At 36.0% G+C, this 20,199-nt stretch overlaps 1 protein-coding gene across 5 annotated transcripts in view; it reads right to left on the reverse strand.

Annotated features, from left to right (window-relative positions):
- Window positions 1-612: 612 nt before the first annotated feature.
- PRRC1 (proline rich coiled-coil 1) overlaps window positions 613-20,199 on the reverse strand; it is a 32,255-nt gene continuing 12,668 nt past the window's right edge. For all 5 annotated transcript variants that reach the window (XM_065860785.2, XM_065860782.2, XM_065860783.2 and 2 more), the window contains exons 4-9: window positions 19,194-19,351; window positions 14,621-14,723; window positions 9,989-10,152; window positions 8,531-8,634; window positions 5,836-5,938; window positions 613-2,159 (exon numbers count right to left, since the gene is read on the reverse strand). In XM_065860785.2, the coding sequence (XP_065716857.1) occupies window positions 1,950-2,159; window positions 5,836-5,938; window positions 8,531-8,634; window positions 9,989-10,152; window positions 14,621-14,723; window positions 19,194-19,351 (842 nt within the window). In that variant the 3' untranslated portion in view covers window positions 613-1,949. The remainder of the gene's footprint in view (window positions 2,160-5,835; window positions 5,939-8,530; window positions 8,635-9,988; window positions 10,153-14,620; window positions 14,724-19,193; window positions 19,352-20,199) is intronic.

Below are 20,199 nucleotides of genomic sequence, written 5' to 3' on the forward strand. Positions count from 1 at the left end.
AAAATTTGTTAGCTTTCCAGAGTATCCTGCAGACATTTTTCCTTTCCTTGGCCTCTCAGGGAAAAAGCTGAACTCCTGGCTTTTATACGAGGATGTCATTTTTTTTTTTAATACATAAACAAGTAATGCTCAGTAAAGGCAGGGAACTAATAGTAAGTTATCAAACTGAGTTGTTTTCCTTCTTGGGAGAAAGGAAAGGGAGAAAGAAAATGGATATTCCTCTTCAGTTTTAATTTTAACTCGTGCTGGGGCACATAAGCCTACTGATGATTACATGTCCTTTTCCTCTGGCATCATGGAGGATGCTGTAAGCAGGGGATGGAAGGGCAGCATTCAACATATTATGCAATGAAAACTGAAATTGCAATAAAAGCAAAGATGCCTTTACTGAACAATGACAAACAGAAGTCCCTGTATCATCCTTTTAGTTTATGGTATGAAGGAAGTGCTACCAACAAGAGACCTCATGACTGCAAAACTCACATTCTGTTTGTTCTGGGCTTTTTTCAGACAAGATAGGCATTTATGTATGTGCCAAGTTTGTTTGGGGGACTATAATTGCAATAAACAGATCTTCATCAGCTATATTAAAAAATAAAACTTTAAAATAGATACAATCACCTAGGAAAAAACATTTATTCAATTAATTTACAGAGTAAGCCCATTAAGGCAAAATATATTACTTAGAAACAGGCTTTTACTGGGTACAAATGTGAGCTGTCTTAACAATATATTGTATATAAAAATGTCCTTTGAAAGCATCTAAGAAAGGTAAAGGCAGAGCAATACAAGCTGAAGAACTGCTTCTTTAAGGCAAACAAAATGTACGTTTATTCTTAATTTCTTAAAAAAGTGTTATTACCAAAATATTTTCTTCACAATTGTTTCCGTATTTCTAAATAAAAGTTTAAGATTGTGCGAGTTATAGATAGAGGGCACTGATAGCCATGAAAAGAAAATCAGACACCACTGAAGATTTATACGAGAAACAGTGAGCTCCTGACATCAAGACTTTTAAGACTTAAAAATGTCTAGAAAACATAGGATAGCAAAGCAAGGGATACACATTTCACCATTTTCCACATCAAACTGATGACAATCATAACTTGATAGAAGAAATTACATAATTCCATACAAAATACAAAGTTTGGAAGCACTTGAGTAAATTATGTTGTTGAAATTGCTGAGCTAATTTCATGTGTATGTAGTACATGATCTAAAATCCACTGAAGCAACTTGAAATGTGTCTAGTGTTTTAATTTGACATGAATTTCATTACTGTTACATAAAAATAAAAAAGATGCAGCATGGAAAATGAGATTTCAAAATTGTTTAGCAATTACTTCAACTAATGGGGCATGGATTTGTGCTTTTCTTCAGCAGCTCACTGTTCTGTGTTTTAAAAACTACTCAGCATCACTCCTGAGAACTTCTACACAAACACTAAACCTACGAGATATCAAGTACCACCAAAGCACAGCCCCCAAGAAAACATCTAACGCAGAAGGTAGCCTCTCTGTATTGAAATGTATATATAACATACATGTTATACTGTCAACATGTTTGCATTACTAATATAATAGAAATAGCTAAACGATTATCCCCTTCTTTTAAAAAGTATACTAATTAAAATATCTCAGCGAATGCCTAGTAAGGGGTCAAATAATAGCATATTCCCCTTTACAAACTGTAATGCTATTTGACCCAGTTATAAATACGTGTTTGTGCTGATTTCCTGGTTTGTGAGTCGTATTGGAAATCATATAGTAGTTAAAATTTGCAATTGCTCATTTCCACTATTGGAAATTACCTTCACTCTGAAAAAGTAAAACAGAGTTTAATTACATTACAAATCTGCATTGTATCCACTGAGAATTAGAATATGTAAGCCTCCACTTCAATTCCAGAATCAAAACCAGTATTCCTTCGTGTCATGGATCAGCCTTCTTTCAAATGGTCCTGGGTAGTAAGTGTTGTTTGTACATTCCTGCTAGAGCCTTAGCTGCACTGTAGATCATCTGTCGACGGGACATGCCAGTGAATGCCACATGCCAATCAGTCCTGTTGACGTTCAGTACACTCTTCTCAAGCACTTCGCCCACGGTCACCAACAGGCCTGACCATCTCAGATTGTAGTCCTGAGGAGTGAGATTCTTAGCCTGTGTAACATTTTGAAAAGTGATTATTGAAAGAGTTTGAAATGAGTAGTTTTGTTTCTGTCTTCACCATTACCAACTTTCATAAGTAAACATTTGCACATCAATAGCACTACCTGTCAAATTGAAGGGTATCAGAATTTCAGACTGCCCCGTAATTTCCCTAGCCAATTAATCTTTTTGGATTTGTATGTATCATGATCCAAATGACATCTGAACAATACAAAACTAAAATACAATGCTTAAGAGTAAAGACATTCTGCCATTACTAGGAAGTAGTCTTCTCTTTAAAAGTAGCCAACACATGGAATCAATAACTATACGTATTTATACAAAGACTCATCTTTCAAAAGTTTTAAAAATGGTTAAAATGTCCATCTGAAGCAGAAAAGTAGTCACATACAAGAATGCTGAGCCTGACAAAAATGGAAGACAGAGCTATTTTAATGAGATCACAGAGGGGGCACATACTGCAATTCCCTGAAGCTGGAAGCAGAGGGAAACAGTGGGGGAAGGATCACAGCATTTATCTAGTCTGATGCTTATCCCAAGCAACCACCTCTGGCCACTCTCACATACAATGAGTGGTAGAAGACTTTAAGCCCCACTAAGACTATTCTTAGTATTACTCAGTTCCTCACAGCATCGCACACTTGGCCAAATTCTTCACACAGATTTTATTTCAACAAATATTCAAGTCAGTCTGTTTCCAGTGTATGCACAGCACATCAAAACTCAATGTGTTCCAGCCTTCCTAAAACTACTCTCTTGCAACAGTAACACCATATATAAGTTTGTTAGAATACGCAGTCTGCTCCAATATTGAAATAACATAAAAGACAGATTTCTTGAGCAAAGGAACACAAAATGCTCCTTATTAGTCAGAACATTAACAGTAAGAAGTAAGTAACAGTGCATCTAGCTGCAAGAAGGGACTGAATATCTCACCAGGGTATCTCTGTTATGATCCATAACTGCAAATAACTTCATTAAGTAATTATTTGTATTTTTACTGCTGAAAATCAGTAAACTTCAAATGAAATAAAAACCAAACCAAAACAACACACCCCAACAAACAACAATATTGTAGTAGTTTCCCCAGTTCCAATTTCTGGCTCAGCAAAAAAACCAAGATGACATCTGGTCTCCTCATAGAAAAAGGTTCTCAAAACAAGCCCTCAAATTCCCCTTTTACCTCCTCAAATCAAGTAATATTTGGAGTTCTGAACAGCCATGAGTCTCATATTATGTGCTCAGAAAACTCTGCGCCATTGGTAGAGACATTACAGAGACAGTATGTATTCTGTACAGGTAGTTTTACCACTATTTCCATTACAAAGAACAATAAAACACCTAGCTAGCAAGAATTTCATGGAACATAATTGCTTTAACATTGTCTCTCCTAATCTTTGGTACAGTGAATAAGAAATAACATTGTCCCATACATGTTTCTTCTCTATTTTTAGTCTGACATACAACTATACAATTGCTAGGATTTTTCCTACTGTAAACTAGATTTTTATTAAAGATATTGGACTGGATTTATACAGATGTATGTTTCTCACAGGTCCTCAGGAGAAACCCACTCTGATTCTAGAAGAGACATAATGGTAACAAAGGTAACAACTGTTGCATACACACAATCAAGAACCCAATGATTCACCACCACACATTATGTGTAAATTAACTGAAATATACAACAGCACAACTAAAAAAAAATTAACTCTGGAGGTACAAAACAAAGCTATGCTTTACTGTTGATCTATATACAAGAACAGTTTTATTTATATAGGAGAGTAGAATTCCATTTAATTCAAGTTCAGAGGCTTACAGTTCCACTGAATCTGTACTGTACACTGAGCTATACACTAAATGGGTTGCATAAAAGTTAGAACAAGAACATCTTCTGCTATTACAAGGTAAACACTACTTTTCAAAGTTGCAAAGAGTGTGTACCTAAGATGAAAAAAAAAAAAAACAAGAAAAAAATCCTCACTAAGTTAAGCTATTAACTATACTTTTAAAATGACAAAATAGAGAATATTCTCTGAAACAGAAACTGAAGATACCTATTGTGCTTCATGCTAAAAAAAAATCAGTTCATACCAGTGCTCCACAGAAAATGTGACAATTATTTAGTAACTTCACATTGCTGTGCCTATTTTCATAGCATCATAGAATGGTTTGGGCTGGAAGGGCCCTTTGAAGATCATCATTTCAAGCTGATTAATTTTTTTCCCTGTAGCTTCACATCTTTCTCCACTCATTTTGGAGAGCATTCTGGAAAATGACAGAGAGACTGAGCAATATTTCTCTTTTGGCCACTCATCAGCTTTTCGAAGCTGAAAGAACTCCGAAAAATAAGAAGTAAAACCAAGCCCACAAATGTTCACTCTGCCGGAATTGGTACTACCAAAAAAAATCCCAAAAACGTAAACAGCTACTATTTGTTTTCTCAAAACAACTCCCCAAGGAACAAATCCCAAACAGTTCTGTTTTGAAATTCTTTACAGAAACATTTATTCAAAAAGAATTTTCAGACCAGAGTTAACTAGCGTATGACTCATATCTGCTGTTAGGCAACATGCAGTGACTGGAATTTGGAGTAATTACCAGTGCGTGCCCAAAGAAATGTAAACGATCCCATAATTACCATTAAAAACTGCTACTGGTGATATTTTCAGTGGGATGAATCGTGATATTTCCAAGATTTCAACCTCTCCATTTCAGAAATTTTACATCTTTGTGAGAATAGCGCAGTCAGAAATGTAAATCAGTCTTGCCTTTTAGGTGAGAGTCTCTATGTTCATGTTGGAATTAAGTTCAAGCACAGATCTGAAGAAGGGGTATCCTTTATTTATATATTTATTAGGAACGAGTTTTCAGAACAGTAACTAGTACAGTATGCTGTCTGTTTGCTGGTAATTAACAACATAAATACTGAGTATTTATGAGCTTTATTAAAAAATGAGTGGTAAGATCTCAATTTATAAACTTGTACCTAGACGAAGTAGAGGCTACTTCACTGAATTTCTCACATGTATATGCGTGCACACAGACACTTCTCTATTACACAGTTTTGTTGGCATTAGATGAAACTCCAGTATGTATGTGAAGTAATTTAAGGAAAGGAAAGCAAGCCTTCAGATAGGTAAGACTGCTTACTGCACCTTGACGCAATTACTTAGTGCATTACCTAAGCTGTAAAGACCTCCTTCCACACCTGAGGAAGAAAGAGTATTATTTTATCTATGTAAGGATTCGTGAGGGTTAATTTTGAGTCACTGAACCAGACTGGTAACAATATTGCAATGGTTAAAGTTATATCTCTTTTTTGAGGGAGTACTTTTGTGGTTAATTTCTTCTTGGTTAATATTTCGTCTTGATTAAGTTCTTGTTGGAATATTTCTGCTTCATTAACAGAAAAGCAAAACTAGTTCTTCCAAGTGCCATGTATTGTAGAATGAGACTCTCAATCAAAAATTGCTTTCTCACCAATGCCAAACATTTTTAGGTAATCCATAAACATTATTCAAAAATAGTTTTAATCTTCATTTCATAAATTAAAACATTCAAGTGAAGCAACTGTGAGTAAGAAATTACACAATCAATAGAATTAAAAGTTAAGTCTTGTGTCTCAACTGTTAATCCAATGTTGGGAAGAAAACGGAACACTCACCTGCTGAACGTATTGCAAAGGCACTGGTGTTGCTTGGGTAAAAGTTTCCAGATGAATTCCATGAACTGGATCCTCGATAATCAGACATCCAATGTCAAACCACCTGCAATGACGTGCAAGTTACTTTACGTTTGAGTACTGAGTATCACTCAATTGAAAAACAACACATCAACAGTTGAAATATGACCATTTTATAAACTCTACTACAAATGTTGTAATAATGAGCTTCAAAGTTCTCTAGCATTTTTCAAGTAAATTTTTAATATCAATTTATATATATATATATATATAGAATTATAGTGCATGTGTATGCATATCAAATAAATACTGTACATAAAAACAGATAAAATACATGAAACTTACAGATCAAAGAAATAAAGAAAGCTGGTGGGGTGGGCATGTGTGCAATACATCCTTTTGGCTATATTTACTATGCTACAATTTTTGCCTAATCTCTGAAAGAATGTTTTTCATTAAGATAAATTCCCCTAACAATGAAAAAAAAAAAAAAGAAAATACCAATCATTAATGTTCTATATTCAGAAGATTTTTTTTTGGTATGTCTAATCCTACAACAATCATTTAAATGACTTATTCAGAAAAACACTTCTGCATCTTTCAGAAAAGATGGTGTCTCCTGTAGCAGACATAGTAAAGGCTACTGAAGCAGTACCTGAATGCTTCTCCTATCTGGCTTGCAAAAACATTAAATCATATCTCCCTATCAAAAAACTAACAATAGTGATATGATTCAAATAAAACCAATGGCAATGCTTCATCACTACTTAACTGTATTCAGTTCTTATAACAGCTTTACAGTTGAGTTTCCATGGGAGAAACATAATCCAGGGAAACCACAAACACAACAGCAAGGCAAAGAATCGTAAAAGATTTTAAAAGGAAAATATTACTGTAGTTCTTGTTTTATATGTGTGTTTACATATAAAATGTACTTTATTATTTAAATCTCAGGAAGCAAGGATGTTGTTATAAAAAGAAATGCAAGACTCCAACTTTAAGAAATGACTGGCTGGGCCACACAAGCTTCATGTTAAGAGTAAGAGTTTACTGGAGCAAGACAGGCAAAAATACTTCACTTTGCCATCTTTGAAGGAGGGAACAAAGCACTGGAATGTTCTGCGATAGAGGACTACCTCACTTGCAAATATGAAAGACTGTTGAGAAAGCTTCATGGTTAAAGATATCTTACTCCCAATTAAAAAATGAGTGAGGAATCTAAACAGCAAAATACACATAAAAGAGTTTGCAACCTGTTCTGCAAATAGTATTCAGGGCACACATTTGGAAGGTGAAGTAATGCCCTTCGGTTGTTTGACAGACAACTGAGAAGTTTAGCTGTGAGCAGTGACTGATCCCATTTTAGGTGCAGAGCTCTTAGTATTCGTGGGTCTTTACTTGGAAACTCATCTCCTTCGGACACGAACAAGTATGGTGAACAGTATCAGCAAAACAATGACTACATCCCCACATTAAAACTGTAAAACTACAATTCTCACTTCAGAATAATAATTAACCAGTTATTAGCACCATGACCTATCATTTCTTTGTAGGAAAAAAAAAAAAAAAGGGGGGCAAAAAGTACTTCATATGTTTTTTGTAACACCATGCATGGAAACTTTCAATGCTGCCTACAGAGTAAAAATTAAAGCATGCATCCAGTTATTCTTTGTTTTATTGTAACTAATATTGAAGATCAAGACATTCTTGGAGACAGAAGAGACAGTGTTCCTTGGAATAGCACTGCAGTCCTGGGTCAACTCTTTCACATCCAGTACTTTAAACAACATTTTCAGATTTAGGAATGAGAGTTCAAATAACAAGAACAGCAATTATTTTGAAACAGAGATCTCATTATCATAGTTACTCCTTCGTGGAAATACAATAAAACAGCTAAATCAGACTAGAAGGAAATAAATAGTAAATTCATTATCCATCTTCCACTGAAGATATTAAATGTACCTTTAAAAATGGTGCAAGAGCAGAGTATGTATAAAAAAAATAAATCAAAGCCCATTACATGAATAAAAAGGTAAACAATAGAAAAAAATACTTGAAGTTTGCATGAAGAAAAACATGACATTGTCCTTAATGTTTCTGAAATTAATTATCAAGCTGCTTCAAGAACTGTCTGTCAAAAAGTATGTTACGAAATCAAGTTGTAATGTATTTGAAAACACCATTGTTATGTCTGTGCAGTGCAAATTAAAAGTAGTAAGTACATTGCTAGTGGAAGAAAAATGGATAATACATTATCTGATAAAATCATATTACTAAAAATGCCAGCACGTCTCCCAGTATACTTTCTGAATTGAATACAATTTCAGAGAAAAAAAAAAAAGAGTGCACACATGAGAGTGAGCAAACTACTAGCCAAATTCCAACTTTTACAGCTCCTTAATTTTGTCAGTTCAGCACAACTTCATTGTGTTTTTACATTGTGAATTCTTAAAAACCTGACAAGGATTTTGTTTATTAAAGTCTCTAGATGTCTGGACAAAAAAGCTGAACATCATCACCAAAATCATGTCTGCCCACGCAACACTGAAGAGAGACTATCTTTTCTGCTCAGAGCGATACTGCCAGCAACTCTTTAGAGGCACCTTTGAGTCAACAAAGAATATGACTTGTTTTATTTGTTTTGTTCCCCTCCCAGGAATATATTTAAAATTCTCACTTGTCAGGAAGCAATTCCTCAATGAAGTTTTCTACTGATACCACAGGCTGTTTTTCATGTATTACTCCTGTCCGACGCAAGCTGTCTATCCTTTCTTGGGCTCCCTAAGTGGTAACATTAGCTGTTAGAAAATATTCTCTTTGAATCACAACATAGTACAATGCTTACAGATTAATGCAAAGAGAACACACTTTTCAATTTACACAGAAAATACAAGACATTTTGAAAAACTACTCTTTATTTCCATGTTGGGAAAATAAAATTAAAACTCATGAAAAGCCATAATGGAACACCAAACAGTAAAACACAAACAATCAACAAAAAAAACTATGATAAAGCTAGCTAACTACAGAATTTTAGTTTGTTATTTTTTCATGAGAAAGGCCTAGGCTAGCATGCCAAGACATCCTAATCTGTAACTGTGCTAAGCTTCACTGTTAAAGCATATATATATATATAAAGTATATATTTCTGTTACTCATGCTGACATTTTTGCATCTTAAGATTTGTTTGGTTTAGATCCTTTAAGAACTTTCTATCAACTTGTAACACCAAGGGAGAGAATCTCTTTGTTGGTGCACTTATCCAACTAAGATGTATGAATCACTTGCTCCAAACCTGCTATCACTCTTAAGTTTTAATATAAATACTACTACACTGCAGCAGTTAAACAGCTAAAGGAACATACACGTTGTCCTCCTTTACCTCAATATAAAACTGTATTACCTAAATATTGCTATTAGGGTAGGCTTTACTCAGCTGTGAACACTGACAAAGCAGTTAGGAGAAAATCTTTCTTTTTTAGAGAGTTAATTATTTTCTTACATTTAAGAAACAGAATATTAAATAGTTGGGTTTAGTTACAGGCAAAGGAGGTGGTTGCATCCACATACACCTGACAAACGTATATGTTTTTAAAATCCAGTGAAACAACTATTGCTAAGTCTTCCTCTGGGCCACCACAGCTGTTTGCATGCTGCACAGTGAATTCTTATTTTTAAAATGTAACACAGATCTGTTCAAGAAGATCCCTAGCAAGTGCTGATCAAACCATCTTTGGTTTACAGAATTAGTGGGGAGACAGCTCAGTCTCAAAGTCTTTCCATTTCTAACATTCCCACCATGGCTAGTAACAGACCAAGAAGAAATGCCTGATATACTTTGAAACTACACTAGTATCACAATGTATACTAGATGTGATGGCAATCAATGACAGTATAAAAGAACTGACTGAACTGTTCTTCATTTGCTGTGATGTGTTTGCAAAAAATGCAAAAAGTGTTTCAACAAGCATCTTTAAACTCATCTAATGATCCAGGTGGGGGGAAAAAAAAAAAAAGAATGTTTATCTACCCCACAAACTGACTTTCCCTTAACAGAAAGTCCGATTCTTGGTAAATGTTTCCACACTCTCTCTTAGCATTGAACGTACTTTACTACTGCTATATATCAACTTACTTTTAAACCTGCAGCATAGCCCACAGGTTGGGGTGCGATGTTAGACTGTGCAGCCTCTCCAGTAACAATAGCCATTCCAAAGACTTCTTGAAAGGCATCTCGAATTGCTGCGACCTTTACCTCTTTATTAGAAGTAACCACTATGTCCAGTTCTCCCCCTGTTTCTGTAAAATACATATACATATATATATATATATGTGCATGCGTTTTTCCTCATTTCTGTTAGAAGCTAGTTCGAATGCACACTACAGTTCAGGAGTATGCTTCAGCTGATCTTCTCTTTCTCATGCACTGTACAAAAGTTCTTTTGTGAAGCAGCAGTAACTAAAGTTAGAAAGTAAAAGTTAAATGAATAGCTAAGTGATTCATGGATGAACGACAGACAACAGAACTGATGGTTGTTCAGCATCTGAAAAATAAAAAGCATACCACTCATTTAAGATGACAATTCGTGGATTTAGAATAATAACTCAGACATCTATTTCTAAGGATATTATGGTGTTCTGGGAAGTGGTAAGGAATGTTGGTGTGACACAAACTCTTCCTCTGAAAGGTACCAAGAACACAGATGCAGTTCGTCAAGTCCACTCAACAGCTGTCAAATTACATAAGCTTTAAAAGAACGGCTCGCATTACTTTCTGTTTGTCCTTGGACAGTGCAATTTTATTGCCTGTCTGCCTCCCTACACCTTTATCCTGGTTTTAGATACAAAATATCTATGGAACCAAAATGTTCTAAGTTTTTTTGAATTATTTCCATATGGTGGTATCTCCATAAAGAAGAATGAATTTTCACTAAGCTTTTCTAGAATAAAACAAAACAGTTAATGCATTAAAAGAAATCTAAAACTACTACAAAAGACTGATGAACTCAATTATACCTCACATCACAGCTAACCATTTTTATTGTCAAACTTCACTTACACAAAAAACATCTCATAAAACTTGTCCCCGCTGTGAAAGGCTTTCTTAAGAAAACCTTAAACTTCTTTCAAAAACAGAATATGACAGAGAAAGCTGCATAAGTACATTGCATCAGCAAGTGTAAAGGAAAAAGTAATGGACATGTCCACAAGCAGATACTAAAACTAATAGGTATAGACATGCCTCTTGTCATCTTTAGTCCACTGGTTGTGGATGATGGAAGAGTACAAGGAGAAAGGACTACAGAAGTCACCAGATCTACTGTCATTTACCATACAGCATCTCCCGTTGCTTTTCCTGAAGACAGAATATTGAGCTAGATGAACCACTGGACTGGAGCATCTCTTCCATTAGGAAAGACTGACAGAGCTGGGAATGTTCAGCCTGGAGAAGAAAAGGCTCAGGGGGATCTTACCGATCTGAAGAGAGGCTGCAAACAAGACTGAGCAAGGTTTTTTCAGTGGTGGCCAGTAACAGGACAAGAGGCAGTGGGCACAAACTGAAGGTTGTATACAAACATCCAGAAAAACTTTTTTACTGTGTGGGTAACTAGTTGAGCACCAGTAAAGGTTTCCCAGAAAGGCGGTGGAATCTCTATCCTTGGAGACATTCAAAAGTCATCTGGACACAGCACTGGCAAGAGTCTATAGGTGGCTCTGCTGAAGGAGGGGGCTGGGACAAGATGACCTCCAAAGGTCCCTTCCAACCTACACCACTTTGTGATTCTGCGATCCAGCAGGACATTTCTTATGACAACAGAAGCAAATTAGTGAAGCCTTTTAACCTGTCATTTCCCAGACGCACTGACTGTACAAAAATATGTTACCTTTTCAAAGAAACAGAACAGAGCCCAGTGGTTTTGCTTGTAAACACTAAAACTCCACCTAATTACACATGTTGATCAAGTCTGCAGTATCTATCCTGATGTAAGAAAAATTCCTCCATTGATAATGGTAAGCCTGAAGTTTAAATTTTAAAGAAAAGAACAATTTATTCTTAGGCTCAAATTACTTAGCAGACCTCAGTTATACATCTTTTTCTGAGGAATCATCAGAGATATACCAGATGAACAGTAAAACATAGTATTTGGTTGTTAAGCTATTTTTAAACTTAATCAATTGCTTTACTGAATGGAGTTGGGTGTACATATTGCTGAACTTTGAGTTTTGAACACTGGCTAACAACAGGCCTAAAGAAACACTGAGAGGATCTATTTTCATTGATACCTTCTTGATTGAAATCAACATCCGTAAACAAGTACCTAAAATTGACTGCAGGTTTTTGCTGAAGTTAGCCTTGTTTGACTGCCCAGAGATACAAAAACTGTTCAAGAGGCTTTTGATATGACTAAAAACTAACCCATAACATACCTATTAAATTACTGGTTTTTAACTTAAGGACAGTAACTGTGCCCCATATGTTTGTGTATTCCAAGAGCAGAATTCAGATTATGTTCTTTTGTATTAAGGATCACCATATATCAAAAGCATATCTTTGTTCATCACAAGTACAACAGAAGGGAAACAAAGATACTATATGCATTAAAAGAAACCATTTATGACAAGATCTGTCACACACTATGGTAATATGGAAATATTAAAACCTAAAATATAAGAATGACGTATACACTGGTAAATTCAGAGACAACTGTCACATTAAGTGCTCTGACACTTGAACATGACATTTCATTGTAATTTGTGTTTTATAAACCGAAATGACAGTTTCACCTATAATTTAAGATTCTCTGGAGTCTTTTGTTATAAAAGCATAGATGCTTATGCTTATAAGGTATTCATTTCCTGTGTAGACAGAAATTTTCTGTTCCAGGTGCTTGCCTCAGATGACATCTTCACAATGTGTCACTGAAAACAGTTCAGCCCTTTTCAAGAAAGAGATTACAGAAATATTATTTGCTCCCTCTCATGAAAAAAAATTTCGACCACCTCATCCAGCAGCTTTGGTAGTTTCATGCTTTGGCAGTTTCATGCTTTGGCCTGAAATTTATTGGGAATTGCAGCAGTGGAGGGAAAGCAGTGTGAAGTTGGGTCACTTGTTGTTGAGGACATGGCCTTTGTTGATGCCAGAAAACATTTCTAGAAGGAAGTAAATACTAAGTCTACAAATCTCTGCCCTATTTCCACGACCTGCAACTACAAAAAAAAGCGCATTAACAGCCAAGATGTATAAAGATACTTTCCCTTCTAACATGACTTTAGAGAACTTTGAGATAACCACTGAATTTGCTTACTCTAACTGAATCTTACAAGCAAAGCATTTTATTAGACTTACTTCCTCCTCTAGGTAGTGTTGTTCTGTGCAATGAATACTGTGTCACACTATCCAAACTGTCACTGGATACTGACAGATCCTATCTTAAAAAGGGATGATCATGACTGCAATAGAAACCACAAATACAGTTTGCCAAATTGTGCATAATCAACATTTACTGTAGCTTTGCATTGCATCCCACTACTCCTCTCAAATACTTTCTCAGTTGCTGGCTGGCCTTCTTGCTGGTTTCATATCCCACTATCTCTCCACCAGTCAGCTGCTGGGATATATTCCTTTAAAAGTAAGACAAATAACTATTACTCAATAATTAAGTCATCTTCCCATTTTATTCCACATATTGTTCACTAAATTAGTACAACAGTGCAGCAATGTGATCAGCTGAATCACTGAATAGGTCCAGGTGAAAAACAGCTCAGAAAAACAAAATGCAAAAACATTTATCAGTTACTTCTTAGCCTTATCAGTTTCCCAACCAGCTTCATGTACATGCAAAGGGCAGTACTGGCACAACTAAGAGGAGGATTGCTTACCAGGTTGCTGGAAGAAAAAAACAAACAAACAAATAAATAACAAAACCAAACCACAACCCTGGACAAATTATGCCTTTTTTCCTCTATTTTAATAAAGTAGAAATCTCAAGGCAGTTACATGTGACATGCAATGTACTGTAATAAAACAAAAAACAGTGAATACCACGATGTTTCTCCTTCTGATTCATTTTCAAGCTGTAATTGAAATGCTATGCTTTTTCTTCCAGGATCAATGCTCAGCAACACTTCTGACTTCATTAGACCACTACAGAATTTTAACGTTCCTACTAACTGATTCAGGAACTACTTAAAGTCTGATGAATTTTCTAAAAATAGCATAAATACTACTGGGCTAGAAAAGTGGAACAGTTGTAAGTCAGAAAAAAAGCCTCAAAAGCTATGGAAGTACTTCTGTTCTATGCATACTTTTTGGCTTGTTTTAACTTTCATGTCATACCTTACACAGCAGTATTTCAGTATGTGATCCAACAGAACACATACAGTGTATTTTAAACTCAACTCCATGGGGCTTAAATAGAGACAAAGTGGGAGAAAACAGTACGCATCTTAGGGATTATAGACATGGTCTCCTCATTTTTTTTCTTCTTAACTTCCTCATCTTTCACAATCTGAATTAAAGGGTATGTCTATGCCAGCATCTGAACTACAGTGGAATACAAAGTCAAACGAACCTCAAGACATACACAAGAAGTCATCCTCCAGAGTAAGAGTTTCACCGGGTGATATACTTGAGAAATCAGTATAATATTGTGACTCTGAATTAACACACTAGATATAGAAACTTCAAGTGTGAAAGCAATGTGCTATTACATTAACCTCTCTAACACTGACATGTGTTACCTAATGGTTTGTCACCAATACTTACTGATATACGGAACCATGCCAGGATCCAGTGTTGTGATCATGGTCTCCACTGAATGTTTGGTTTTATCAAGAACAGACTTCACCATGGGATTCTCAGCTACACCCTAAATTTAAGCAAATAGATTTCAATATTATCACTTGTTTTTTTTCCCAAGACACTCAAAATGTTACAGCTAAAAAACATACAAACAAAGAAGTACTTTCAAATATTAAGCTGCTTTGTGTTTTTCTTAACACATTTACACTTTGTAACACCTATTGTATCTCACTCCTTAGCACCAAGGCTACAGGATATGACAATCAGTGCATGACTTTTCAGTTACAACATAAAGTTCAAATATTGTCTTTAACATATTCTTCTGCATTAATGGAGAAACAGGCCCATCAGTGATGGTGGAAACACACTTGATGTACTCCCTTCTGGGACTGGAAGCCTTAAGCATTTAGTAGAGTTGTAGATTCCTAATGCTAACTATACGTATTAATATCATCAGGCTAAGTAGCTACATTTAGACTGTGTTAACTCAAGCTGAAGAGTCCTTGTTTTCTAACCTTCTTAAAGACAATAGGATCTATTTTTGAATGGCCCATTACTAACAAATTTTTCTAGAGCAATTGAGCTGAAAGTCCTCCATTTATAAATAGATTCTAAACAATGCCAGAAAAATGTTCTACATTCTCCAGCCAAATCGTAGGTGGAGGTGCTGACAGACATAAAAGTTCATTAAATATAAACACAAACACTGTCTTGTGTCTTGCAAATAGTCTCAGTGAATGTCTGTATCTCATCAAAAGATCACAGGGTGAAAGAAGAAAGACACCAATGCTGAGTTATTGAGAGATAAAGCACTGGAAACTATGGAAACCTTTTATAAAATTTCCTTAGTAAACAGACTGCTTTCAGTCTAATATTAAAACTGGATATACTTGTATCTGTTTCACTAAATGACATGCATTACACAGGACAACACTGTGTACACATTTTTCTCCAGAAATGCTTGCTTAATACACCTTCACAGTATTTCACAGTACTGTAGAATCAAGAGTAGTTTTAACTATTGCAGAATAATTTTACTCAGCAGAGCTTCTTTCCTATAAATCGTAGAATCATATAACAGTTTGGGTTGGAAGGGAAATTAAAGATCATGTACTTCTAACCCCACTACCATGGGCAGGGACACCTTCCACTGGAACAGGTTGCTCAAAGCCTCATCCAAACTTTGAATGCTTTCTATTTATCTGCAGCAAGCTTAACAAAGGAACAAAAAACAAAACTAACCATATTTCTACAACTACTGAGATATTATGCAGCTACTAATAATTATTATCTTATCCTATGCTCTAAAGCCAGAGCTCACTGTAACCACTCGTTTCTCATTAACATAATGCAAGACTTTTCTGAACAGTATAATTCACTGAGTAACACAAATATTTGTAACTACTCATGTACCAACAGGCTGCCACCAAGAACAGGGAAGTTTATATTCCTGCTTCAGCTCTCTCACAATTTGAAGTTTGTTGTTTTAACAAAAACTGAGTGAATGCTATGATATCCTCAGAAATATATTAAGTAGGAATTTTGAGTAATGCAGAACCAAGTAGTACTTCTCCAATCAGCAATCTGGCTGCCTGACTAACATGAAGTCATTGCGCATCCGCAAATAATCAGGTTCCCGGGCAGCAAGAAGCTGCTACTTCTATCTGTGGAAGATGCCTTTATGTTCATCAGCCTATCACAAGAAGGAGAAACAACCCAGTTTTATACCAATGCAAAACATGAAATTATCACAACACTGTGAACCGCAACACAGCTAAGTTTGGAATTTCTGCCAAGTCAGATCTAAGTCAACATAAATCCTGTCACAGTTTAACCGCATCTAGCTATTCAAAACCACTCACTCCCCGCCCCCCACCCCCAAATAGGGAAGAGAATCAAAAGGGAAGGGACAAACTTGTGGATCGAGATATTAACAGTTTTATAAAACAACAAAATAATACTAACATACTACTACTAACAATAATCATATACAGAAAATAGAAATAAAATATAAAATGATGCTCAAAGTAATTCCTCATCAACTCTGTCTATGCTGAGCAGCCAGTCCTGGGAAGAGAGCACCCTGGTCCCAGACAGCCAATCCCAGAGGAAGAGAAAGAAAAAGTCAAATTGGTAGAAAGTGCCAGAGGCCACTGCAAAACAGCAGAATGGCAGAAGGCCAAACTAAAGGAGCTCCAAAGGGAAGTCTGCTGAAACAGAGCAGAACTGCAATGGGTTTACTCAGCTGGAAAACTCAGCTCTCCTTAAACCTGAAGCAGGATGCTAATGGTATGGAATATTCTCATCCATCAGCCTGGATGTCAGTCAAGTTCTGCCCCATCCATGTGCCCCTTCCTCGCTGTCTCACACCTGCAGACAGAGAGCTCAGAAAGACCTTGGGTCCCAGACAACAACTACGATAACAGTAAGTTCTTACATTCTCTTTGTTCCAATCCACGGTCACTAGAAAGTTACTTGAAAACATTAATTCTATCCCCAGGTGCTCTCTTATTGTTCTCAAACTGAATTCAAACAATGACCACGTTAGTTGAAAAAAAGAAAAGTTTCTAAACGCATGAAGAAAATTAACTCAATTTCAGTCAAACCAGCACAATACAAATTGCTTAAATGGAGAAACTTCCATGTTGGCAGAGCGCAAACACAATTTTCTTTTCATTTAGGTCCTGGCTGTCTTCATTGCTCAGTCAAATACAAAAGCGGCCAGGTGCAAAGACTGCAATAGTACCAAACTTTGCCTCCGATGTGTTACATAGAAACCCATCTTGGAACTGCTATGAGTCTACTTGGCCATCTTTGACAGATCAAAGGAACCGAAACAGCCTCATTTGATTCTGGAACATTAATCTGCCTATTTTAGATTGTCATACTCTTGGATATTACTTAGCTTGAAGGAAATCTGGAAGAATGATGTATTATTTATTAGGAACACCAGAGGAAAACAGATAGTTCAAACTACTTTAAGGACAGAAATAAAGATAACTGCTGCAACTATTTTGTAAGCTCTTCAACATGGAATCTAGGATGCACTTCTGTAATAACCACAAGCCAGTCTCTCAGATTCTGCGTGATCTTCAGAAAAAACAGAGTCTGATATGTGCACATACAAAGAACTTGATGGCTTCAGTATAACTAATGATTCCTCATTCTTCCACATAGAAAATTCTCAAAAAGAGGCCACTGAACACACAGAGCACAAAGAATTGTTTAATATTTCAAGCAAAATCTAGATTATTGAAGTAAATTATGCAGACCCTATCCATAAATAGACACAGGATGCCTTTTGGATCTTACCGGTATAAAGGCAACAGTCATGTGGATGAGACTCAATTTTCAACTAATTTGCAATTGTAAGCTCTGGTACCTTCAAAAGAGCTACAGAATCACGTTACAAGAAAATGTTCTCTTCTGGAACATGACCATCTATTGCAAATATTAGGACAAATATGATGACTGAGACCAGGACATTATTATTTAAACGGAGAAAGATGTGTTTTTATGATCACCAGGAGACACCTCCCGCTGAAATGTGCAGCATGGCAACCCTGCTCTCATCATACTCATGAAGGATTAAACTTGCTCTTTAAGATTGTAAAGATGTGTATTCCTTCAGTAAGGGATAGCTCAGTGTGCCATACCACACACAACTTTTTCTCCCAGCTTTTCACGTTAAGAAGGCCTTGAAAGTCCACTGAAAACTCTGCAGTGCCATTGGGACATCAATCTTCTCAATTCTTCTTGCATGTTCAGTACAGTACAGAAAATTGTGTTGCTCTTGAAGATGGTTCAGCATTCACGTACAGTCCTTAGATGTTTTTGCCACAATTTTCATGATGCTATTTACACACATCATTTGTTAAAGCTCCGAAAAGGTTACAAGCTAATTAAATTCTACTAGTTGATGTTGCTACTCATTTCCTCCGTATGATTAGACCACACCACAAAGAGTATCTGTTCTGCACTACATACCACATGCCTTCAGCAGAATAGAAAAATCCTACAAAGTATCTCAGACGCTTCTCAGGTAAACTTTTCCTTGGTGGAAGAAGTATGCATTTGTCTCCCCTGGAGAGACTTGTTTGTTATAGAACAGGCAGGACTTGCATCCCGCAGAAATCAAACTCAGTTCATTAGGAAATGATAAAGAAACAGGATATGCAAAGAATTCTCGTGAGGTAAAACAGTTGCTTGGAAGTAAAAAATTAGCTTTCAGATCTTAAAGAGGTTCTAATTTTTCACCTGATTTAAGAACATGTGACAGAACCTGTAAGGTATGCATACTGTCCTGTCGCAAGCACTGAAATTAACCTAGAACACTTGCATTTTTGTAGTCCTGCCTCTTCTATACAAAGAAAGAGCAAAAGCATATTCTCAGTGACTATCAGTATGAAAAACAGCCACCCTGCACATGAGGTCAGAGAAAAGACAGAATTCATAACAACAAGCATTTAAAAAATATGTCAGTAAAGTTAGTAAAAAATGGTAATTCTTCAAGCAGGTAACAGACAAAACCCTATACCTTTATAAACCCCCACAGTCCTCCAGCAGGTACTGCGCCTTGGGCAGTGGACACTCTGGGGTCTTCATGCTCCTCAGGAAAAGTGATTGCAGAACCAGTTCCAGGAACCAAAGGTGACGAGAGAGTTGCTTGTTGAGTAATAGGATCTGCCAGAACACCTAATATGAGGAGAAAAATAAAACACAAGCGTTCATTTAATTTACTGCATTTCATTTGTTATACTGTAGCAACAGGTAATTGTTTAACAGGAAAATGAGCAGGAAGAATAGAAGAATACTGGGTTGATTCACTTCATTTGTTGAAGGTTCCAGAACAAGTCTGCTTGTTAAAGGTTAGCCAACATAATTACTGTAAAAGAATTCGACAATATCTGCTAATAGAACCGAGGCTGCCAGTACAACATGTATAAAATCAAATAATATTTTTTTCTTAGCAGGTTAGTTTAAAAGTGGTGCTTTTTATTGTATTTTAATTTTCACAATAAGCCCTCAGTATAGGAAAAAGAGGAATGGGTGTTGCCCAGGAATGTTCTCATACATCATAGAAGTGAGAGAAATAGGAAATTTTCTAACCCTGAGTGCTGGAAATTAGTAGCAATAGAACAAAGACCAAGTAAACTAATAGCTTTACACATTTTAAACAAAACCAAAATGAAGTCAGGCAGTGGAAAAATTAACCATGAGCCTTTGCCCCATTACTCAGGCCTATTTTAACAGACCTTCCAACACTAGCCTTAATCAAGAGTTATTTTTATTTCACACTGCACAATTGGTAAGTCTTTTTAGACATTTTCCTAAAACAGGCTACTTAAAAGAGGTATCACCAATAATAGTGAAAGCCTGGCCCAGTTGCAGTTAAACAGCCAAGTTTCCATTCCACTAGCAGGAAATGACATCACTTCAGCAACTACAGCAATTGTTTGCATAGAAGGTATTTATTTTTAGCTGTTCTAATGCAATTTAGTAGCTGAAACAAGAAAACAGAATTTGTCATACGACAGACAAAT

This window comes from Patagioenas fasciata, chromosome Z, assembly GCF_037038585.1.
Source record: "Patagioenas fasciata isolate bPatFas1 chromosome Z, bPatFas1.hap1, whole genome shotgun sequence".
Taxonomy (NCBI): Eukaryota; Metazoa; Chordata; class Aves; order Columbiformes; family Columbidae; genus Patagioenas; species Patagioenas fasciata.